Source organism: Ochotona princeps, chromosome 2 (assembly GCF_030435755.1).
Source record: "Ochotona princeps isolate mOchPri1 chromosome 2, mOchPri1.hap1, whole genome shotgun sequence".
Lineage (NCBI taxonomy): Eukaryota > Metazoa > Chordata > Mammalia > Lagomorpha > Ochotonidae > Ochotona > Ochotona princeps.
The window spans coordinates 35,644,537-35,670,141 of record NC_080833.1 but is presented as its reverse complement, the minus strand read 5'-3'; the positions used below and the strand labels follow the sequence as shown (position 1 = coordinate 35,670,141).

Sequence of the window (25,605 nt, the reverse complement as noted above, 5' to 3'; positions counted from 1 at the left end):
CTGCTGATTTCTTTGATATTTCGCTTGAGAGGCAGAAAGGATACTCCTATCCACTGATCCACTCCCCAGGTGTCTGCGATGACTAGTGTTACACCAGGGACAAAACTGGGAATCTGCAGAGAAGTCAGGTCTCCCATGTGGGGCCAGCAACTGAACTGCTTGAGCTATGGCTGCTGGCTCCCAGGATCCACACTGGTAGGAAGCTGGAGTCAGGAGCTGGGATTCAAACTCAGGCACTCCAGCATGGGATGCTGGTGTCCCAGTTGGCCAGGCTAAATACTCATTTCCTGTTTTTCTTTTTAACCAGCTGCCTAATAATCCATTGAGTGGGTTTATCATAATTTATTTAAATAAGTACCTTGTTATAGACATTTATGTTGTTTCAGTGTCTGATATTATTGGTAATGCTATGCTGCAGAACCTTCATGTCATTTTATATTTTTGAAAGAAGACTTGTGGGATAAAATCACAGAAGTGAAGTTTCTAAGTTATTGGATATATGCATTTATCATGAAATATATTGCTAAATTGATATCCTTGGAGTTATTTCAATATATTTGGCATGCATACTCAGTAAAACTGGCTATCTTATAACTCATACAATACTTGTACTATATACATTGCTTGTTTTCATTTTTTAAAAGATTAAAATTTTTTTTTTAATTTTGAAAGTTTAAGTTACAGAGAGGGCAGAACCAGAGAGAAAGATCTTCCATCTAGTGTTTCAACTCGTCAGATGGCCACAGTTGGGTCTGGCTAAAGCCAGAAGTTGGGAGCCAGGATCTAGGAGCTTCTTCCAGGTTTCCCACATGGATGACAGAAGCTCATCTTCCACTGCTTTCCCAGGCCATTAGCAGGGAGCAGGATGGGAAGTGGAGCAACTGAGCCACAAACTGGCAACACTTAGGATGCCTTCATCCTAGGCAGTGGCTTTATCTGCTGTGTTACAGTGCCTGCCTCACCTCTCTTATTATTAGTAATATCCCATTTGACATAGTTGCTATTAGTATCTTCTTTTTTGGGTGATAGAGAGTTTAAATGATTATTCAAATTCCACAATGACTAACTAGTAGAAATTCAAAGTAAGCACTATGGCTCCAGGATCAGTGTTTATAGTTTATCTTGCTATTATCAAACTTGACTTTTTGCCAATCTGATAGAAAGAAATGACATCTCATACTAGTTTTATTATTTTTTTAATTATGCCAAGGTTAATGTTTTATGTGTTTGAATCACTCATGTGTCTTTTCTGTAAACTACTTTTAAATCCTTCATTTGTTTTTCTGTGGAGTCACAGATTTCTTACTAACTTCTAAGACTCTGTGAAAATCACGTCTTGTGAACATTATGTTGCAGATACATGTCCCATTTTAATATAATATTTATCTTCTGACTTCTTTTTATCTCATTCTTATTAGAAGCTTTGGACAAGCTTCTCAGTCTTGAATTTTTTTGGCTTTTCGTACTTAAGTCATAGTTAGAAGTGCTTTGGCATTTTAACTGTTTGTTCTTTAATATAGCCAATGGGAACAAGTAAACAGAAATATTGTCAAGGTCAAAGTGCTCTGTGTACTGTAATCTGTAAATCATTATACAGATGGAATATGATGTTATTTATTAATTTGTCTTTTGAACAGCTTGTATAGAGATTATTATCATTTCTCCCTGTACTAACAGAATAGACTGATACAATTTTCTTTAAAAAAAAAAAAAGATTTATTTTTTTTAACTGGAAAGGCAGATATTTAAAGAGAAAGAGATGCAGAGAAAAAAAATCTTCCATCTCCTGGTTCACTCCCCAAGTGGCTACTACAGCTGGAGCTGAGCCGATCTAAAGCCAGGAGCCAGGAGCTTCCTCTGGGTCTCCCTCCCGGGTGCAGGGTTCCAAGGCTTTGGGCTGTCCTCTACTTCCCTAGGCCACAAGCAGGGAGCTGGGTGGGAGGTGGGCAACTGGGATTGCAAGGTGAGGATTTAGCCACTAGGCAGGCTATTGCACTGGGCCCGATATAATTTTTTTCTGCAAAGTGAAAAAATGAGAGTGGTTTAGATCTTGTGGTCAATGTTTTCCTTGAAAAGTTGGCATGAGATCTTTTTCAAAATGGTGTGGAAATCCTGAATGCATGTTAGATTTATTCTTTGAAGTAGGTATAGAAGTTCTCAAAAATTGTCTTGCTCTCACATTAGTTATGTTTTGCAAATTGGTACTCTCTTTACTTTGGATATTATGTTACTACTGCTTAGTAGAAATTTGGATAATTTGAAAGGACTCTTTCTCATTTTTTTGTGATTATAAAGTAATGCATATTCATCAAGGGAGAATTGGAAAATAGAGAATATTTTAAAGGAGATAATGTAAGTTATATATAGAGTACTCCAGAGTTAAAGAATTAATAAATAGTGCTAATATTTTGGCCTGTATTATCTCAGAATACTTTTACTGTGTTTGTTAATGTTATCATCATGAACTCAACAGGGCTTGTCATAGTGTCTGACTTCTGAAAAGTATTAAATAAATATGTATGTGAATGAAAGAATGGATTTTTTTAAACATGGAGAATATGAAATCTGAATGTCCTGTTTTTTTTCTGCACTGTATTTTGACTCATATCATGTTATTAAAATTTGTAAGCTTAGGGCAGTTGTTTGGCACAGTGGTTAAGTTGCTATTTGAGGATGCCCACAACCCATACTGGAGTACCTGTTTAGTCCTAGATGCTATGCTTCTGCTGCAGCGTCTTGCTGATGCCTATCTTGGGAGACAGCAGATGTTGGCTCAAATGCTTGGGTACCTTCCACCCATATGGGAGGCCCAAATGTGTTCTGAGCTCCTGGCCTAGCCCTGGCTACTGCAGACATTTGTAGGTTTGAACCAGTAGATGGAAGATCTTTTGTTCTTTCTGCCTGTGTCCCAGTCTTTCTGCTTTTCAAATTAAAATTTATGAAATTTTAATTTGATTGTAGGTCAACAAGTTTGTACCCAAGCCCTTGTAGAGCTCATAGTCCAGTGAAAGAGACAGATAAGCAATAATGAAAATGCCCCCTGATAATTCTAAGAACAGAGGTCTATGTAGGGCATTATCAAAGTGAAGAAAAAGGAGATTGAGGGGTCAGAGAACACTTCCTATGTGATATGATTACTAAAAGAACCAAATGGAAGAGGCCTGGAGAACACACAGGAGAAGAAATACATGCATAGACATTGAAATATGAGCAGGGTTCTAAAATTACAAGGCTACTTCAAAAAAGTTCATGAGAAAGTGAAATTAAAGGATGTTTATTTTGGTGACAAACTTTTGAAATTCATGTGTATTTTTCATAATATACATTTTGTGTAATCTATATGTTTGAAGACTCAGCATGATTCTCTATGTTTAAAATAGACTCTGACTGTGGATAGAGTACCAGAGATACATGAGACTTAGGATGTGGGTAAGGCACAAACAAGAAAAAGCTTCTATATAATGTAGGACGGCTTTTCAAAAGTTTACTTAAGGTGAAATGAGTTGTTTCTCTGCTCCAGATGGTCACGATTAGGCTTTTTACATTCAAATAGGAAAGTTAATCAATAGAGATATTACCCTTGAAATTTGTATATCCCATAGTACTTTCTTTTTTTAAAATTTTTTAAAAAAAGATTTATTTTTTTATTTTTGTTACAAAATCAGATATACAGAGAGGAAGAGAGATAGTGAGAAAGATCTTCCTTCCGATGATTCACTCCCCAAGTGAGCGCAACGGCTGATGCTATGTCGATCTGAAGCCTGGATCCAGGAACCTCTTCCAGGTCTCCCACACGGGTGCAGTGTCCCAATGCATTGGGCCGTCCTCAGCTGCTTTCCCAGGCCACAAGCAGGGAATTGGATGGGAAGTGGAGCTGCCGGGATTAGAACCGGCGCCCATATGGGATCCCGGGGCTTTCAAGGTGAGGACTTTAGCCGCTAGGCCAAGCCGCCAGGCCCCATCCCATAGTACTTTCATCTGAGCTCATATGAATGGGGTCCAATATCAGTGTGTTTTGTGTCATTTCATGTTCCTGCATATAAAGTTATAGATACACTGAAGTCAGAAATGATATTCTTTATATCCAGATTATGGGAAATAGCAGTCCTATTGAATTCTGTCTAAATTAAATCAGTTATGTAATATTATATACAAACATTGTGTTGGCTATTGTTTTAGAGACATTTTCCACAGATTGGAGGGCAGTTAAAGCTATATTTTCTTTTTTTGAAAAGCTGAGTGACAGGGATGAAGGGAGGGAGAAATAGAGAGGTATCTTATGTCTGCTGCTTAACTCGTCAAATGCCTGCATTAGAAACTCCATCAAGGGTCTTCCACATGGTTGCCAAGGACCCAAGAATCCAGGCAATCATCTGTTGCCTATCCAGGTGCATTTGTAGAAAGCTAGATTGGAAGTGGAAGAGTTAAGATGTGAACTTGCTGTTAGGTATGAGATGTGGACATTCCAAGTTGAGGATTAATGTGTTATGCCACAATACCCATCCCTAGGATAAATTTTTTTTTTAAGATTTATTTTTATTACAAAGTCGGATATACAGAGAGGAGGAGAGACAGAGAGGAAGATCTTCCGTCCGATGATTCACTCCCCAAGTGAGCCGCAACGGGCCGGTGCACGCCGATCCGAAGCCAGGAACCAGGAACCTCTCCCGGGTCTCCCACGTGGGTGCAGGGTCCCAATGCATTGGGCCGTCCTCAACTGCTTTCCCAGGCTACAAGCAGGGAGCTGGATGGGAAGTGGAGCTGCCGGGATTAGAACCGGCGCCCATATGGGATCCCGGGGCTTTCAAGGCGAGGACTTAAGCTGCTAGGCCACGCCGCCGGGACCCCTAGGATAAATTTTCAAGAAGGTGATCAGAGAGATGCTATGGTTTTATGAGATGTCTGAAAGACTTGGAAACTGAAAAGCTTTCATACAGAAGAAAATAGGGACCTGTGTGTGGACAGTGTGCTAGGCTGTCGGCTGTAATGATGCCATTTCTTTCTTTCTTTTTTTTTTTTTATTAATTACGTTGCATTATGTGACACAGTTTCACAGGCTCTGGGATTCCCCCAACCCCTCCCCGTGCCCTCCCCCCATGGTGGATTCCTCCACCTTGTTGTAGTATTACAGATCAAATTCAGTTGAGATTCTTTCTTTGCAAACATATACCAAGCATAGAGTCCAGCATCTTATTGTCCAGATAAGTTTAACAGTTTCTTGGGAAGACCATCTCTGGTCTGAAGGTAGAGCTGGCAGAATAAATGATGCCATTTCTAAGAGTGCCAGTTGGAGCCCTGGATGCTTCTTTGCCAACCCAACTCCCTGCTAATGCACCTGGAAAAGTAGTGAAAGATGACCCAAGTTCTTGGGCTCCTGCCTCCTACGCAGAAGACCTGGATAGAGTTCCAGGCTCCTGGCTTCACCTGGCTGAGCCCTGGCTACTATGGTTATTTGAGTAGACCAGTGGGTAGAGGACTCTCTCTTTCTCTCTCTGGCTTTGCCTTTCAAATAAATATATATTTTAAAATATTTATTTATTTTGATTAGAAAGGCAGATTAGATTTATGGAGAGAAGGAGAGACAGAGATAAAGATCTTCCATTCGCTGATTCACTCCCCAAATGACCCCAACTGCTGGAGCTGAGCCAATCCAAACACAGGAACCAGGAGTTTCTTCTAAGTCTCCACCACGGGTGCAAGGTCCCAAGATCTTGGGCCCACTTTTACTGCTTTTCCAGGCCACAAGCAGGGAACTGGGTGGGAAGTAGAGCAGCTGGGACACAAACCAGCACCCACATGGGATCCTGGCCCTTGGAAGGAGAGGATTTTGCCATTGAGCCTCCACCATGCCATCCTCCCCCTTTTTTTTCTGAAAGATTTATTTATTTTTATTGGAAAGGCAGATCGGATTTATGGAGAGAAGGAGAGATAGAAAGGCAAGTAAATAAATTTTTAAGGGCCTGGCGGCGTGGCCTAGTGGCTAGAGTCCTCACCTTGAAAGCCCCGGGATCCCATATGGGTGCCGGTTCTAATCCCAGCTGCTCCACTTCCCATCCAGCTCCCTGCTTGTGGCCTGGGAAAGCAGTTGAGGACGGCCCAACGCATTGGGACCCTGCACCCACGTGGGAGACCCGGGAGAGGTTCCTGGTTCCCGGCTTTGGATCGGTGTGCACCGTCCCGTTGCGGCTCACTTGGGGAGTGAATCATCGGACGGAAGATCTTCCTCTCTGTCTCTCCTCCTCAGTGTATATCTGGCTGTAATAAAATGAATAAATCTTCAAAAAAAATTTTTAAAAAAGAAAAAAAGAGGGGCTGGTGTTTATAGGTTAAGGGAATGCTTGCTATGCCAGCATCCTATGTGGGAATCTTGATTTAAGACCTGAAGTCCTGGCTACTCTACTGCTAATCCAGGTTCCTGCTCATATGCCTGGGAAAACAGTGGGCTCTGACCCAAGTATTGAGTCCCTGACTCATGTGTGGGAGACCTAAAGTCCTTGCATCCTGTTTTCAGTCTGGTCCATTCCTGGCTGGGTGTAGGATGTGGGGATGTTAGAACTTGGGCCATTTTGCTGTGCTTTTGCAGGCCAGTTATTAGGGAGCTGGATTGGAAGTGGAGGATTTGGGGCTCGAACTGGTGGCAGAATGTGATGCCAATGTTGGAAATAGCAACTTAATTTGCTGCAGTACAACCTGGCCCCAATATATTAATTTTTTTTTAAAAAAAGATTTATTCATTTTATTACAGCCAGATATATACAGAGGAGAGACAGAGAGGAAGATCTTCCGTCCGATGATTCACTCCCCAAGTGAGCCGCAACGGGCCGATGCGCGCCGATCCGAAGCCGGGAACCTGGAACCTCTTCCGGGTCTCCCACGCGGGTGCAGTGTCCCAATGCATTGGGCCGTCCTCAACTGCTTTCCCAGGCCACAAGCAGGGAGCTGGATGGGAAGTGGAGCTGCCGGGATTAGAACCGGCGCCCATATGGGATCCCGGGGCTTTCAAGGCGAGGACTTTAGCTGCTAGGCCACGCCGCCGGGCCTAATATATTAATTTTTTAAGATTTATTTTATTTTTTATTGGAAAGTCAGATATACAGAGAGGAGGAGAGACAGAGAGGAAGATCTTCCATCCGATGGGTCACTCCCCAAGTAGCCGCAACAGATGAAGCTGAGCAAATGCAAAGCCAGAGCCAGGAGCTTTTTCCGGGTCTGCCACGTGGGTGCAGTGTCCGAAAGCTTTGGGCCATCCTCAACTGCTTTCCCAGGCCACGGGCAGGGAGCTGGATGGGAAGTGGAGCATCAGGGATATTAACTGGCGCCCATATGGGAATCCTGGCACATTCAAGGCTGGGACTTTAACCATTATGCTATCACGCCAGACCCTCAAAACAATCTTAAAAAAATATGAAAACAAAAATAAAATGAACCATGCCTCCCAAGTTTTCATTTATTTCTAGTTGAAAACTACTATCCTCTGCCTAAAAAATATTTGTAAAGACTTTTAAAAAGGGTCTAAGATATTGGCCTTTCATTTGCTATTTCCTGTTAGCAGAAAGGTAGAACCCAAGAGTGGAGTGGCCAGAACTCAAATGGGCTTTTCAGTATGGGAAAGCGGTGTCCCTAAGCAGAGGCTTGTTGCTTCCTCATAGCCCAACCCCAGGCGGGGAGGGTCTTGCCAGGAGGAGTTACTATCACAGTGGCGGGGGTGTAGGGTGGGCAGTACTGGCATTTTTGTGGGCAGGGAACAGGGAAGCTAAATGCTCTACAATGCACGTAACAGTCCTGCAGAACAAAGAATTGTCCTTCCCTAAATGCCAATAGTGCCCAGTTGAGAAACTCAGAAAAACTTACTCACTTTTGTTCTTAAACTGGGGAACAGTCTGTTGACAGCTTTTTAGAAATGCCAAAATTATGTGGCTTACGAGGTCATGAATAATTTTTAGCAGCTATGTTCTCAAGTTCACTATTTATGGATTTAGAAGGTTGAAACTTTTTCCTTTTCTACGTAGGTTTGTCTTTTCAAAGATCAATTTTTACCTATATTTGGACTGATTTATTTTTTCATGAAGAAGGTACAAAAAGGGCTTTGATTGGGGAAAATAATTTGAAAAACTACCAAACCAAGCAGGTTAATGAACTAAATATCCCATATCCAACATTTTTTAATGTTTATTTTATTTTATTCTATTTCATTTTATTATATCGAATTGAAAGGGCAACAGAGAGACAAGTGATCCATCCACTGGATCATTCCCATAAATTCTACAGCAGCCAGAGTTGGGCCAGAGAGAAATCAGGAGCCAGGAACTCCATCTGGGTTTCCCATGTGGGTGGCAGGGACGTATGCACTTGACCCATTATCTTGTACTTCACAGGATGTAGTAGCAGGGAGCTGGATCTCAAGCAGAGGTGCTGGGACTCAGCAGGCATTCCAATAGGGCATTCAGAGATCTCACACAACAACTTAATATGCTGTGCCACAATGACTGCCCCATAACTGATTATATGTGTTTTTTTCTTTTCAAAGTAGAAATTCCGTAAAATTACTTGCCAGAAGATTCAGAAATTTTTTTAGGATTCAGAGTTAGAACATATTCCTGTCTGAAATTCTTCTTGCCAGTAACTGTTCAGGGACGGTGCTGTGGCAGAGCAGGTGTGATGGGCACTAGTTTATGTACTGACCACTCCACTTTTGTTCTCAGCTCTCATGACTGAGAAAACACATGGGCAACATGGCTCATGTGTTTGGACCTCTGCCACCTTACTTGAGAGACCTGGATGAAGCACCTGGCTCCTGACTTTGGCTTGGATCAGTGCTGGCTGTTGTGGCCATGTGGGGAATAAACTAGCAGATGGAATCTCTCTCTCTCTCCATCCCTCCCTCTCTTTCCGTCTTTTCCTGTCTCTCTGTAATTCTGATTTTCAAAATAAGTAAATAAATTAACAGTAATAATAATTGCAGGAACAAGCATTATGGCACAATGGGTTAAACTGCTGCTTGGGATGTTTATATTCAATATCAGTGTACCAGTTAGAGTATTGACGCTTTTACTTCCATTTCAGCTTTCTGGTAATGCACCTGGGAAGGCCGTGAACAATGGCCCAAGAATTTGGGTTCCTGTCGCCCATGTGGGTGACCCAGATGGTGCTCTTGCTTTTTGACTTTTGACTGGCTCACGCCTGGATGTTGTAGGCATTTGTTGTTGTATATCTATGTCTCTTTTTCTGTTACTCTTTTAAGTAGATGAAAACAAATAAGCATGAAAACAATGGCAATAAAGAGGCCAGTAATGTGGTGCATCAGATTAAGCTGCTACCTGGGATACTGGCATCCCATATCAAAGTACCTATTGGAATCCCAGCTACTCTGCTTCCTAGCTACCTTCCTACTAATGCCTCTGGAAGGCAATGAAAGATGACCCGAGTACTTGAGCTTGCGCCACCTATGGGGAAATCACAAAGGAGTTCAGTCTGGCTACACCCAGCTGTTGCAGTCATTTGAAGAATGAACTGTCAGATCTTGATTGTGTCTGTGTGTCTGTGTGTGTCCCTCTCTCCGTCAATTTGCTTCTCACATAAATCAATATTTTTAAAAATAATAATTGCAACTACCATTTACTGTTTGCCATGCATTCTATTAAGTGTTTTATACATGTTATCTCTAATCTGCAAGATAGATATCATCACCTCCAAGGTAAAGTAAAATAAAATAAGAACATGCAGGGTTATGACTTGAACAAACACCAACAATTAGTGACAGATTCAGGGTTCCAATCTGATATTTCCAAATATGCATTTTCCACTATGACGTATTTCCTTCAGAAACACAGCTAAACTTCTGTGAAAATTATTTAGTCATAGGAATTAGCCATAGGAAGCGGCTCTATTTTCCATCCTACCCTTAACAGAGACTAAAAAGTGCACATTGTAACTGTACAAGTCTATAAATCATTTTATTACGTCCTACAGACATAAAAGTTAGCACTGATTTTAGCAGACTTTCTTACATGCCAGCCTTACATCAATTCCTAATCCTTTCAGTATTTTCCACTCTATTGTGCAATATTTGTTTCTGACCTTTTTTTTTTTATGAAACTAAAGCAGATGAAACTTCATGGTGGTATAGATATAAAATCCTGCAGTAAATAGAAAAACCACCATTCAACAATTAAGAGGACATGGAAAGGTATCACTGAGCAACTAAACTTTTTTATTCATTCAAATATGGGATCATGTATGCAGACAGATCATCATGAAATCCCACAAAGTGAATTGAGTTCCGTGAACTTTCATACTCTAGATATAGCATAAAAAAGACTTTCTTCCTAGGATCATAAGAAGTTTCTAACCCAAAATGAAAAAGGATTCATTGTGATAGGTAGCCGAGAAAGCTGGACACTCATTTTTTCAGAATGGAAACAAGTACATTAGCTGTGTATCAACACTAAACACATGCCAAATCTACATGACAGGTGCACTCAGCTGTTATCCTTTCTATGGGCCAACACAGCAAATACAGGCGCATTTCAGGATGATTGCTTAATTAAATATAAAAGCAATAGTGCTGAGCTTGCCATCCCACCATGAAATAATGAGTTGCAGTTTCCATTGAAACCAAAAACAATCTAGCTTAAAAACTGGCATCTCTAATTAGCCGTGAGTATATACAATAGCATACATTAGTGCCCAACAGTTCAAAATAAAGTGCTTAAAAGTGTATTAGCGCTTTTGAATAAGCATCATCTCTGCTGTGTAACTAGAATCCACCAGGTTCTGTTGTGTGACATAAGACAAAAACTTAGGTTGAAATTTGTAGGTGTGGGGCCTGGTGTAGTAGCCTAGTGGTTAAAGTCCTTGCCTTGCATGTGTCTGGATCCCGTATGGGCACTGATTCTAATCCTGATGGCCCAGCTTCCCATCCAGCTCCCTACTTGTGGCCTAGGAAAGCAGTGGGAGACAGGCCAAAGCCTTGGGACCCCTGCATACGAATGGGAGACCTGGAAGAAGCTCCTGACTTCTGGCTTCAGATCATGTCATCTCTGGCCATTGCAGCCACTTGGAGAGTGAATCGGATCTTCCTCTCTGTCTCTCCTCCTCTCTGTATATCTGATTTTCCAATAAAAATAAAATAAATCTTAAAAAAAAGAAAGTTGTAGGTGTAATTCAATATTCTCATCAATTCAGGAATTGTCTTATGTTTCAAATGTTAACTGGGTTTCTGACAGTTGTAAGGCGTTGTAGTAGGTGCTGTATTACTTATGTAGTAGTGGACATTTACTGAAATTCAGGCACTTTTCCAAGTGTGTTATACTGAATACTCCTAACTTCTCAAAATAAAACATACTGCTATTATTTCCATTTTACAAATGCAGAAATAATGAAGGAGTTAACTGACTGATTTCTGGGAAGTGACAAACCAGAACTCAAATTCAAAGCCTATAATATTTTATGTATTTTTAAAAGATTTATTTCTTTGAAAGGCAGAGTTACAGTGAGAAGATGAAGAGACAAAGATATATCTCCCATCTGCTGGTACACACCCTGAATGATTGTTACAACTGGGACTGGGCCAGGTTGAAGCCAGGAGCTTATTCTAGGTCTCCCATGTAGGTGCAGGGGCCCAGTTGCTTGGGCCGTCGTTGCTGCTTTCCCAGGCACATTAGCAGAGACCAAGGTCAGAAGTGAAGCAGATGGATCTTTATCCAGTGTCCATATAGCATGCCAATACTGAAGGTGGTAGCTTAGCCCACTATGCCACAGAGCTGGCCTCTCAAGATTCATTTATTTGAAAGACAAGGTTAAGATAGAGGGAGAGATAGAGTGAAAGGAATCTATCTTTGATTCACTCCCCAAATAGCCACAATGGGCAAGGTTGGGTCAGAATGAAAGCAGCAGTCCAGAACTCAATTCATTTTTTCCCCTACAGGTAGCAGGGCCAGAGCGCTTGGATCGTTTCCCACTATTTTCTCTGACACACTGGCAAGGAGCTGGGTAAAAAGAGGAGCAGCTGGAATTCAAACTGATGCTCCTACAGAATGCTATGCCACAATGTATAATGCTGGCTCTTTTTGTGGTAACAGCTTAAAAGGTTCTTAAATTTTAATGATGGGGCCCGGCACGATAGCATAACAGTTGAAGTTCTTGCCTTGTACCTGCCGGGATCCCATATGGGTGCTGATTCTAATCCCGGAAGCTCCACTTCCCATCCAGCTCCCTGCCTGTGGCCTCGGAAAGCAGTAGAGGACAGCCCAAAGCTTTGGGACCCTGCACCCGTGTGGGAGACCTGGAAGAAGCTCCTGGCTCCTGACTTCGGATTGGCTCAGCTCCAGCCGTTGCGGCCGGTTGGGGAGTGAACCATTGGATGGAAGATCTTCCTTTTTGTCTCTCCTCCTCTCTGTATATCTGACTTTGCAATAAAAATAAATCTTCAAAAAAACTTTTTAATGTTGGTATTAACTACAACCTGCTTTTTCCTGCCCCCCACTCAACATTGTTTTTGAAATATAATTATATTGGTAGATATTTCACTCAGGTACATGCTGTGTAGCTCACTAAGACATTCTTCAGTTTATCTCTTACTCCTGCAAATGAAATTTGGTTTATTTCCTTTTTCTCATTTATTACAGATTATATTAAAATGGGATAAACCTGTTTAACTTTGCTGTACTTGTTTTCTTAGGAGTTTAATTAAGTATATACCCTTACTGTTTGAAAAATACTTTCTCTTGAAAAGTACTGTGAGCTATGTTATTTATTTTTCAAATGAAAATACTAAAATTATGTCTGTTGTCCTATGGTGAAATTTGTAACAGGACTTTTACCAAAGCAGCTCAGTTACAATTAGCATTGCCTTACTTCCTCCTACCTAGCTGAGAATATAAAACAACATCTGTTGAGCTGGACCGAGCAATTTTGTCTTGTTCTTTAGTATTGAGAACTAGATCATCTACCCCCAGAAAAGCCCGAGGGCATTGGGGAAGTTAACACTGCCTTTCATTAAAAATTAAATACATCTCATAACAAGAAAAGCATAGTAGATGGCGAACCTGTCAGATTATTCAGCTAATTTAACAGACAACCATGTTTTGTATATTCAGTTTCACTTTGATAGCTTTTACTTCTCTTTTTCTTTATTTTCTGTCTATGATCAAATTATAATCAGCTTGGATTTCCGCTGCACTTCTCTGTCTTTTTTCTATGCACGTGACTAATTTAACTTCTTGAAGGTCTCTGAATGGAAAAATACTGAACTCAGAAATAACAAAATGGAAAAAAACTTGAGCTTCGGTGTTGAATCAAGCTTGGTTCTAAGTCTGGTTATACTGGCTGTATGTGCTTAGACAGGTTGCTTAACCTTCTGAGCCTGTGTTTCTTTTTCTGTAAAATGGAGGCCATACTTAACTTTGGTACAATGCTGTAAGGATTAAATCTTAGAAAATGGTCATTTTCTAGCTATTTATACACCCTGCCTCATCCCATCTCCCACTATAGAGGATCTTCCACTCTTAGAGTTCATAATAATCAATGCTTAGCTTGGTCAAATTTCCAGACCTCACTCTAAGAGATTTTGTTTAGTAAATCAATGGTGAAATCCAGGACTCTGGGTTTCATAAAAGCTCAGGTGATGTTGAAACAGACACACTTTGAGAATGCAGCACTCTTGATTCCTTTACTTCTAGCTTTGCTTTTCTAGCAAAGATCTTACAGCACTCAAACAGCATTTCTCCTTTCTGGACTTAGGTTTCTTCAAATATGAAATAGATGACCAAGTTGATGATTGCTACTGGTTGTAAAATTTTAAATTTTTGGTCTTTTAACTCCAAACTTTTGTTCTTATGCCCTTACATTTCTGATTTCATGGTCCCAATCCCGTTATTTTGCATAGATTCAATTGAGGTGCTTAAATAATTTATTCTTCCGAAATATTTCTTCTGTAAAGACTGTAGAACTCAATGAAATTTTTAAAATATTTATTCTAAAAATATGATATGTCTCATGGAGTCTTAAGCCAGGGTACTGTTAGGCTTCATGAATCAGGAATTAGAATTCAACAGGGAAATCTGAATGTTCCCTGTCTCTCTTACTATATTTTTCTCTTGATGTGTTCTACTTTCAAGGACACATGGTAAAATGGCATAGCCAGCAAATTGTGAATTCACACAGCTATTGCTTGCTTTATTTATTTAAGATTTATTTATTTTTATTGGAAAGCCAGATTCATGGAGAGAAGAAGACAGCAATGGCCAGCGCTGAGCCCGATCTGAAACCAGGAGCCAGGAGTTTCTTCTGAGTCTCTCACACAGGTGCCTGGTCCCAAGGCTTTGGGCCATCCTTTACTGCTTTCCCAGGCCATAAGCAGGGAGCTGGATAGGAAGTGGAGCCACCGGGATACAAACCAGTGCCCATATGGGATCCTGGTGCATGTAAGGCGAGGACTTTAGCCTCTAGGCTACTGTGCTGGGCCCCTTTTTTGCTTGTTAAAAAAAAAAATTTATTTATTTGAATGGCAGAGCTACAAAGGGAAGAAGAGAGAGATCTTCCATCTGATCAAAATTGGGTGGGTCAGAAGCCAGGAGCCAGGAGCTTCTTCTTTCAGGTTTCCCACATGAGTATAGGAGGCCAAGCACTTGGGCCACCTTCTGCTGCTTTTCCAGGCATGTTAATGGGGAGCTGGATCAGAAGTGGAGCCCGCCAGGATTTGAACCAGTACCCATAGGGGAGCAGCTGGGACTTGAACCAGTGCCCATATAGTATCCTGGCACATGCAAGGCAAGGATTTAGCCACTAGGATATCCCACCAGGCCCTGCAATGTTATGTTTTGAAAGGATTCTTAGATTCTTGTGGGAAAAAGTAGATTCAGAGACAAGTTAAAATAATATATGAACTTGTACTTTTTCTTTTAAAAATTGGAAAAACAGAGACAAGGAGACGCAGAGATCTCCCATTGCAGCTTTACCCCGCTAATACCTGGGATAGCTATGGCTGACCAGGCCGAAGCCAGGAGTTGGGATCTCAGTTCAGGGTGGCAGGAACCCAGTTATTTTTAGCCATTATCTACTACCTTCCAGGGTGCAGGTTAGCGGGAAACTGAAAGGGGAATAAAACCAGGATTTAAACCCAGGCCCTCCAATATGGGATGTAAGCATCTCAGGCAGCAACTTAATCATTGTGTCAACACTCTTTTTTTTTGTTTTTGCTTTTTGTTTTTTGTGTCAATATTCTTAACTATACCAGATAAGGTGGGACCTTATTGCTATATTACTTCTACTGGAATGTGCTGTTTAGGAAAAACTGAATTTTTAGATTGCTTTTAAATTTTCTTATTCAGAATTTCATAGAAGTTTGTAATTTCTGTCATCTTTATATATTTAGAATTAAGTTTTCAAATGAGAGAAAATTATGTGAGGCTATAAAAAGCCTTGGTTGAGCTACAGGCCTTTGAATCAGTCTTGTATTTTACTTTTGTCTATTCTTCCTTCCTTTTGTCTATAATTCTGTCTTTCAAATAAATACATAAATCTTTTTAAAAAGTATATGAATGCTTTCTGAAGGTAAAAGCTTAAAAGCTTTTATATCTAAAATTTAGAAATTAGAATGTGACAGGAAGTAGTTTTGTGTTAAGAGTTCATTGATTTGCATGTGTTTATTCATTAATGGTGTCAATAAAGCTTTTTCCATCTTTTTTTTTTCAGCATCAAACCAGAAGAGAAGTAAAATTCACAAAAATTTATTATGTTTGGAGTTCCGTTTTAAGAGAAGAAAGTGATCCTTGAGACTATGGATCGGAGCAAGCGGAATTCCATCGCAGGATTTCCTCCACGCGTGGAACGTCCTGAGGAGTCTGAAGGAGGTGGGGGAGGGGATGGGAACATGTCGCAGGCGGGAAGAGTGTGGCCATCTTCGTACCAGGCGCTTATGAAAGCGTTTTCCAGACTGACACGTTTAGATGATTTTACCTGTGAAAAAATAGGCTCTGGCTTCTTCTCTGAAGTGTTCAAGGTGAGTAATGCTTCAGCTTTTCTCCTATTGTCTTGCTGATAGATTCACTACCAACAGTTGGTAATTATGTTTAATTAGGAGATAAAGCTTTGCTTAACTTGTTCTGAACCTTGAGCCTGATTATAAACTTTCCTCTCAAACTCTCAAATTATGAGCTAATAATGCTGATCAAAAATTCAAATAATATAGGAGTCTGTTCTACCCTCTCTCCACATCACTGAGTATTTATGTGTATGTATGTACATGACTCTGTGTGTATGTTTTATAATAATAACCACTATGTTTTTTAAGGATTTATTTGTTTATTTGAAAGGTACAGACAGACAGATAGACAGATAGAGATTTTCCATCTGCCGGTTCACTCTCTGAATAGCCACAATGGCTGGACTAGGCAGGCCAAAGATAGAGAGATCTTGGAGCTTCCTCATGGTCTCCCACATGCGTGCAGGGCCCAAGCACTTGGGCCATCTTCTGGTGCTTCCTAGGCACATTAATAGCAATATGTGGATTGCAAGCAGAGCAACTGGTACTCAGACCATTGTTCTGATAAGGCATGTTAGTGTAATGAACGGCAGCTTAAACTCCTGCACCATTGTACCAGTTGCTAAACTTATCTATTTGAAACACAGAGCAATAGAGAGAGAGGGAGATCTTCCATCCCCCGATTCATTTCCCAATAGTTGCAACAGCCAAGTCTGGGTTAAACTGAAACCAGGAACTAGAAACTGCATCCTGGTCTGCATTGTGGATAGCAGGGGTCCAGTGATTTTGGCCATCATCTGCTGTTTTCCCAGGCATATTATCAGGAAACTGAAATAGGAGTGACAGGGACTTGACTACTCTGATAGAGAATCTTGTGTTGCAAGTGCTGGTTTAACATGTTTTACAGCATCACTGTCCCCTTTTAAGTTGCATTTTTTTTTAAGGTTTCCTTGTCACGCCACAATTCTAGTCTCCCTAAATCTGTCCTATAAAGTAAATTGAGTTGGGCCTGGTGTGGTAGCCTCGTGGCTAAAGTCCTTGTCTTCCACTTTCTGAGATCCCATATAGGTGCCAGTTCGTGTCCCGGCTGCCCCGCTTCCCATCCAGCTCCCTGTTTGAGGCCTGGGAAGGCAGTCGAGGATGGCCCAAAGCCTTGGGACCCTGGATCTGTGTGGGAAACCTGGATAAAGTTCCTGGCTCCTGGCATCAGATGGGCTCAGCTCTAGCCAATGTGGCCACTTGGGGAGTGAACCAACAGATAGAAGATCTTCCTCTCTGTCTCTCCTCCTCTCTGTATATCTGATTTTTCAATAAAAATAAATCAATATTTTAAAGAAAGTAAATTGTTTTAGCATATAACTTAGGCACATCCTTACACATACTTTAAGATTACTTATATTTGATAAAATGTATATAAATGTAAATTATTAACCTGTATTATTTGGAGTATAGTGACCAAAAAAAATCTGTGGATATAGAATCTATGAGTATGAGAGGCTACTATACCCTTCTCGTACACTGTTGAATTTGACTTGCTAATATTTTGTGTAGGATTTTATATCTATGTTTTTTTTTTAAAGATTTATTTTTATTACAAAGTCAGATATACAGAGAGGAGGAGAGACAGAGAGGAAGATCTTCTGTCCGATGATTCACTCCCCAAGTGAGCCACAACAGGCCGGTGCGCGCCGATCTGAAGCCGGGAACCAGGACCTCTTCCAGATCTCCCACGCGGGTGCAGTGTCCCAATGCGTTGGGCCGTCCTCGACTGCTTTCCCAGGCCACAAGCAGGGAGCTGGATGGGAAGTGGAGCAGCTGGGATTAGAACCGGCGCCCATATGGGATCCCGGGGCTTTCAAGGCGAGGACTTTAGCTGCTAGGCCACGGTGCCGGGCCCTATATCTATGTTCATGAGAGATTGTCCTATGGTTTTTTTTTAATGCTATGTTCATTTTGATATTAGAATTCTGCTACTCTCTTAGAATTGGTCCAGAAGCCTTCCAATTTTTAAATTTTAGGTTTACTTTCAAAAGATATTCCCTGTTCCTCACCTACATTAACTTTGTTCCTGTTGTTTGATAAAGAAAAGGCTTAAGAAAGATTGTGGGGACTAGGCACAATTCTACAGATTAAGAATATAGCCATAGAGGCTCATTGATCCTTCCCCTGTACCTACCCTGAGGAAATTTAACTTTGAATGTTTGTCAGACCTGCTGTTTACTACACTCTGGGCAGAACTTGACAGTCAAATAATTACTTTTTGATTCTCCTGATTATCATCTGTTTGTGTGTGCTTTATAGTTCACAGTTTTCTACCTCTATCTTCATTTACTTTTGCCTACACCCTTAGGTCTGTATTTTTTATTTGTTTTCTCTAGCTATTGGAATTTTATTCTTATTTCAGTTAGTTATAATATAAATATTACATAATATTTAAAGTTTATTTTATTTTTATTGGAAAGGCAGATATACAGAGAGAAGAAGAGACAGAGAGGAAGATCTTCCATCCAATGGTTCACTCCCCAACCGGCCGCAACGGCTGGAGCTGAGCCAATCTGAAGTCAGGGGCCAGGAGCTTCTTCCAGGTCTCCCACACGGGTTGCAGGGTCCCAAAGCTTTGGGCAGTCTTCTACTGCTTTCCGAGGCCACAGGCAGGGAGCTGGATGGGAAGCAGGGCTGCCGGGATTAGAACCAGCGCCCATATAGGATCCCGGTGTGTTCAAGGCGAGGAACTTAACTGCTACGCTATCATGCCAGGCCCACATAAATATTTTGATATATGCATTTATGTTTTAAAGTTTCCTCTTGTTTGGCCATCCCACATTTTTTTTTAAGATTTATTTATTTTTATTGGAAAGGCAGATTTACAGAGATAAGGACAGATAGAAAAATCTTCCATCTGCTGGTTCACTTCCCAAATGGCTGCAATGGCCAGAACTGAGCTGATCTGAAGTCAGGAGCCAGGAGCTTCTTACAGGTCTCCCACATGGGTGCAGGTCTCTGTCCCAAGGCTTTGGGCCTTCCTTGACTGTTTTTCCAGGCCACAAGCAGGTAGCTGGGTGGGAAATGGAGCAGCTGGGACATGAACTGGTACCCATAAGGGATCCTGGTGCATGTGCAAGGCAAAAACTCTGTTAATGTCAGTGTCACAGCCTCCAGAAGCACTGCCCAGGGTTCTGCTGACCTTTGCTGCTTCCCATTGGAGAGACGAAGGGCTGCAGTAGCTGGAACTGGGCCTGGCCAAAACCAGGAAACAGGAACTCTCCTACATGGGTATTGAGCCCAAGCACTTGGGCCATTTTTTGCTGCTTTCCCAGGTACATTAGCTGTGAGTGTGCCGTTGGAAATGGAGTAGTTTTGGTCTGAACCAGTGCTCTGATACAAATTTCAAAACTAGGCACTGTGATGTGGGATGCAGGAGTCTTTTTTTTTTTTTAATCTATTTTATTGTATTGTTGTTGACAATCTTTACATAGTTAATTACAGTTAAAGGAAAAAGAAGAAAAAAAAGAAAAAAAAGGTTCAGGAGGATAGGGAAGTGGGTAATGCTATTATGTCAATATTGTTTCCATCTTGTATCTGAGGTAAAGGGGGATATTGAGGGAGAAGCCCCACCCGGTTTCCCGCCCACCCCGAGTCCCGGATGTGGGGCATGCTCTGAGATATGTGCTTGAGTGGTGTTAATAGTTCTCCAGTTATGAATCACTGCCAGTTTCACTCGATGAGGTCGTCTACTGATTGATATGGTCCATCATAAAGTCTCCGTTTGCCCCATATTTCGCTGCCAACATATAGCTGAGATGAATGATTGTCCTGTTCTGTCTTCTGTCTTTTCTTGGTTAGAGTTCTGAGTCCAGCAGTTCGATTGGGGAGATCTCCAAAGATACTTTGAGGTATTCCCAGATTAGTTTCTTGTATGTTTTAGCAAGCACAGGGCCCGGCACAGTCCATCACCCCATCAGCTGGTGGTTGCAATTGCTGGATTGGTTCTGTTTTCAGTCCCGAGTTGCACTGGAACCAATGGGTGTTGCAGTCCAGTCTGGTTCGGCCCTTACATCAACCAGTGGGAGCTGCAGTCTAGTCGGGGCGACCCACAATAACCCCCACCAGGCCTGCCCCCTACCCTGGTTTGCCAGTATGTGTAGCAGAAGACCAGTCTGTCCCCCATCCCATTTGGCTCCGGTACTTGTCAATGGGTATTAAAGCTTAGTTCTATCTAACCAATTCAACCATCCAGCCCTCACAGATGTTGTTGAGTACCTCTCTATCTAGCCATCCCAGCCCCTGTCCTAGTTTTCATGCCCTCCCACGGGAATAGTGACCCAAGAAGGGGGAACCCACTTTTCCCTCCCAGGTCTCTCTGTCCCGGTTTATGCACTCTTTAGGTGGTCCTGTGATTTGACTCGACAGAATTAGTCCCCAGTGCCAGCTTCTGCCATCTGATGCTGTGGCCCTGATCTAGTCCACATGCAGCACACAGGTGTTGTAGCCTTGCTTAGTCGGGTCTGTCTCTATCCCAGCCCACGCTCTCCAGTGGGAGTAGCTGTCCGGCGAGGGGACCAGCCCCTTAATCCCCCCGCCAGCTCTGCCCCTTCCTTTCTGGATCTCATGTGTGCTGGATGGGTGCTGCATTCACATCCAGTACAGGCAACCACGCCCTGGCATTCCATAATGTGTACTGGTTTTGTCGCAACCAAACCCGGCCCATCCCACACTCTGTTCTGGTGATCGGATTTGCCAGTGGATGACATGAACTGATTCAGCCTGGTCTGCTCCTGACCCATGCCGAATGCATGCCAGTGGGAGACTTTCCATGGCCTATTCTGGGCTGTTTCCTATCATGCTTCTTGCGCTTACCTGCAGGGACTGTGTCCTGCCAGAGGAGTTGCCCAGGCTCCTCCATCAGAACCCCTCCCAATGCCAGATTTTGCGCTTGCCAGGGGGTTCTTGAACCAACCCTACTTGGTTCACCTCCTGTCCTAGCAGGAACAGTGGCTTTTCCTGGTTGGCTTTCACCCCATTCTGGTTCTTGTTGTTGGATGTTTCAGCCTAGCCATGGCTCATCGATACCCACATACAGCTCACACATGGCTCAGTAGGGGAGTGAGACCTAGCCTAGTCAGTCCCACATCTACCCTGGTTCTCCATAACACCAGATGGTGTTGGGATCTGAACCGGCCTGGTGGATGCAGGAGTCTTAAGACCTGAGTTAACACTTGTCCTTGTTAATTATATTTTCTGTGACTACTTTTGTGCTCCAGTTGCAAATTGAATAGTTAGAACAGAGCACATATCGTCCTTAAAACTTAAAATGTTTACTGTTTTTCTCTCTACAGAAATGATTTGCCAATTCCTGATCTAATAGCTATAGGGCACAACTAGTTGATTAATTTCTATCTTTGATTACAAAGTACAGATGATTTGATTACAAAGTACAGATGATTATATAGCTTTAAAGGTCAGGTAAATGAAAGGCATATCAGTGGCAATAAAAGGAAATATTTGACTTTTGTTGTGGAAGATATGAATTATATAGGTAATTTAAGGATGTTTAGTTTGTCTACATAGCAAAACAAAGGTTGACTGATGAGTTTACATCGAATGTGGGCTTATATAGCTTATTTGTATTTCTTTAAAACAATTCAGGGGCAGATGTTTGGTGCAGTGGTTAAGATGCCACGTGGGACACCTACATTCTATAATGGTATGCCTGGGATTTAGCCCCAGCTCTGTTCCTGATTCCAGTTTCTTGTTATTGCTATTTTTTTTAAAGATTTATTTATTTTTATTGAAAAATCAAATATACAGAGAGGAGGAGAGACAGAGAGGAAGATCTTCTATCTGCTGATTCACTCCCCAGATGGCCAGATCTGAGCCCATCTGAAGTCAGGAGCTAGGAACTTTTTCCAGGTTTCCCATGCAGATCCAGGGTCCCAAGACAAAACAGTCCTCGACTGCTTTCCCAGGCCTCAAGCAGGGAGCTGGATGGGAAGTGGAGCTGCTGGGATACGAACTGGTATCCATCTGGGATCCTGGTGGATGCAAAGCAAGGACTTTATCCATTAGGCTACTGTGACAGGCCCTGTAGTTTTTTTTTCCCCCAAGATATTTATTTTATTTTATTTTATTTTTTATTGGGAAGGCAGATACACAGAGAGGAAGAAAGAAGACAGAAAAGATCTCCCGTCATTGGTTCATTCCCTAAGTGGCCACAGTGTCCGGAGCTAAACCAATCTGGAACCAGGACCCAGGAGTTTCTTCTGGGTATCCCATGCATGTGTAAGTTCCCAAGGTTTTGGGCCATCCTCTACTGCTTTCCCAGGCCACACGCAGCGAAATGGATGGGAAGTGGAACAGCCGGAAAATGAACTGGTCCCCATATGGGATCTCGGCAGATATAAGGCTAGGATTTAGCTGGGCCCAGTGGTTGTAGTTTCAGGGCAAGTAGGGAGAACAATGTAGTACATGAAATGTTATTTTGTTTTATACTTGTTACAAAGAGATTTATATATTGGCGCAGACATTATGGTATAGCAGGTGAAGTCACTGGCTGTGATGCCAACCTCCCATATGGATTACCCTGCTAATGGTCTGGGCAAGCAGCAGAAGATGACACAAATGTTTGGGCCCATGCACCCAAATGGGAAACATGGCTCCTGCCTTCTGCTGGCCCTGCCCCAGCCATTGTGGCCATTTGTGGAGAGAGCCAGCAAATGGAAGACCTCTTTTCACCTCTTTTGTCTGTGACATTGCCTTTCAAATAAGTGAACATGTCTTACTATTTTTTCCCTATTGCATTCATCTGGTTTTGCAACCTTTTTGAAGTACAGAAATTTCAGGGAGCTCTCTGTTTTTGGTTGTATGTATTGATTTTTTAAAAAAAATTTGTTTTTATTGGACAGTCAGATATACAGAGAGGAGGAGAGACAGAGAAAAAGATCTTCTGTCTGCGAGTTCACTCCCCAAGTGGCTGCAATGGCTGGAGCTAAGGCACTCTGAAGCCAGGAGTCAGGTGCCTCTTCAGGGTCTCCCACACGGGTGTAGAGTCCCAAAGCTTTGGGCTTTTTGACTGCTTTCCCAGGCCTCAAGCAGGGAGCTGGATGGGAAGTGGGGCTGCCAGGATTAGAACCAGCACCCATATAGGATCCTGGTGCATGCGAGATGAGGACTGGATTTGCTCGGCTACCTTGCCAGGCACTCTATCGATGTGTTTAAATATGAAACTTAGGTAGGCATTGTGGTACAGTGGATTAAGCTGCCACTTGAGATTCCACATCCCACATTGCAGTGCTGCTTACTCAGGCTGCTCAGCTTCCAATTCAGAGGATAACTCAGGTGGCTGGGCCTCTGCCACCATATGGGAAACTTGGACTGAGTTGGGATTCTGGCTTCAGTCTGGCCCAGCCCCTACTGTTGGGAGGATTGGGTTACTTTACCAATAAATGGGAGATCTGTTTTTTTTTTCTCTGCCTTCTGAGTAGGTTAAAATAGACCAACAAACATAAAAAAATGCAATGAAACTTCAAATATTGTGTTCCATGTATACTTGCAGTTTGTATGCAGTAGTTGTGGTTACAGCTTTTGCTTATATTCAGTACATTTAAGTTGGTTCAGAGTTTATGTGTAAAGCTACGATATTAATTAGTAAAGAATTTTTCAGGGACATCCATTTGGCACAGCAGTTAAGATACCACTTTTTTGCGGGGGGGTGACACCTTGGGATAGTAGCCTAATCCATCACCTGTTGCACCAGCATTCCTTGTGGGCACTGATTCAAGTCCTAGCTGATAATGGCCTGAGAAAGCTGCAGAGGATGGCTCAGGTGCTTGGGACGCTGCACCTGGGTGGGAAACCTGGAAGAGGCTCCAGGTTGCTGACTTTGGGTTGGTCCATTTCCGGCTATTGCAGCCATTTGGTGAATGAACCACTAAATTAAAGATCTCTCTTTCTCTGTAACTCTGCCTTTCCAATAAAATTAACTAAATCTTAAAAAAGAAAAAAAAGATGCCATGTGCCCAGCACTGTAGCCTAGCGGTTAAATTCCTCACCTTGTACACGCCAGGATCCCATATGGGCACCAGTTCCAATCCTGGCTGCCCACTTTCCATCCAGCTCCCTGCTTATAGCCTGGAAAGCAGTGGAGGACGGTCCAGAGCCTTGGGATCCTGCAATTGCATGGCACACCAGGAAGAGGCTCCTGGCTCCTGGCTTCGGATATGCCAGATCTTCCTCTTTTGTCTCTCCTCCTCTCTGTATATCTGACTTACCAATAAAACATAAAATAAATCTTAAAAAAGGTTTTTTTTTTTTTTTAAATATGCCACTTGGAATGCCCAGATTCATATATTTCTGTTCCTGTTTTAAGTACCAGCCCAACTTCCAAGTCCGGCTTCTTGATAATCCATATGCTGGAGAACAGGTGATGGCTCAAGTACCTGGATCCATGTCATTTGTATGGGAGACCTGAATTGATTTCCTAGTTCCTGGTTTTGACCTGGCCCGGGACAGGCCATTATAAGTCTTGAGGAGTGATTCAGAAGATCTGAGATCTCTATTTGTCTCTCTTTCAATGTATTACTTAATGATTTACAGATGCCTCTTGTGGGCTGAGTACAGCACCAGAGGGCTTTAAAAAATAATTAATCAGGCAAGTTGTACTGTGTGCATTTTGCTGTGCAGAAATATGTCCCAGGCTCATTTACCTTATTTGTTTTGCTGCTGGAAAAATAAAAACTGAATGTACATTAAATTGTATGTACAACTTAATTCACTTAATTTATTAAAGTGTTCCTGGAAATGATATACGTGGAGGCATACAAAAAAATAACTTAAAATGCTGAGGCTAGAGAACATTACTTTGCACCAGGGAGCGGAAGAGAATTGATTGCTTCCACTCTATGATCTCTTAGCATTCTGCTGATACCTCTACAATATTCTAGCATATAATAAGCATTGTAATAATATGCTATCTTGTTAATAAATACATTTGCTCAATAAATTAATGCTTGTTAGTTCATTGCCTATTAAGTACCATGTTTGCTATATTACACACATTTTAGCATACAGGCTATATCATTTGGTTCTAAATAGTTTACAATTTCTGTTATGACCTTCTAAAACCCATGAATTATGGAATGATACATGTTTTGATCTCCAAATATGTAAATTTATTTTCATTGATGTTTTTATTAACTGTCTAATTTTATTTCATGATAATTTGGGGGTGTTGTTTTGTTTGTTTCAAAAACAATTGAGTTACTTAATTAAAAAAGACACAGAGAAGACAGTGATCTTCCATCCACCTGTTCATTCCCCAAATGGCAACGACAGCCAGGGCTAGGCCAGTGCAAGTCAGGAGCTAGGAACTCAATCCGGCATTCCTCCGTGGGTGCCAGGAACCCAAGTACTTGAGCCGTCATCTGCTGCCTTCCCTGGTGCATTAGCCGTAAGCTGGATCAGAAGCAGAATAGATGGAACTTAAACTGGCACATCTTTAGCTAGATGTTATCAGATACAGCTGTGTCAGAGGTCTTGCCTGCACAAGAAAAAAAGTATCAGATGTGGTTCAGAGAACAGTGAGTAAGGTAGTAAAGTTTAATGAAAAGAATATTCCTAACAGGCCA

At 41.9% G+C, this 25,605-nt stretch overlaps 1 protein-coding gene across 2 annotated transcripts in view; it reads left to right on the top strand.

Moving 5' to 3' along the window:
- Window positions 1-25,605, top strand: part of TESK2 (testis associated actin remodelling kinase 2) — a 114,299-nt gene that overhangs the window by 6,678 nt on the left and 82,016 nt on the right. For both annotated transcript variants that reach the window (XM_004598935.3, XM_058680415.1), the window contains exon 2: window positions 15,694-16,000. In XM_004598935.3, the coding sequence (XP_004598992.1) occupies window positions 15,779-16,000 (222 nt within the window). In that variant the 5' untranslated portion in view covers window positions 15,694-15,778. The remainder of the gene's footprint in view (window positions 1-15,693; window positions 16,001-25,605) is intronic.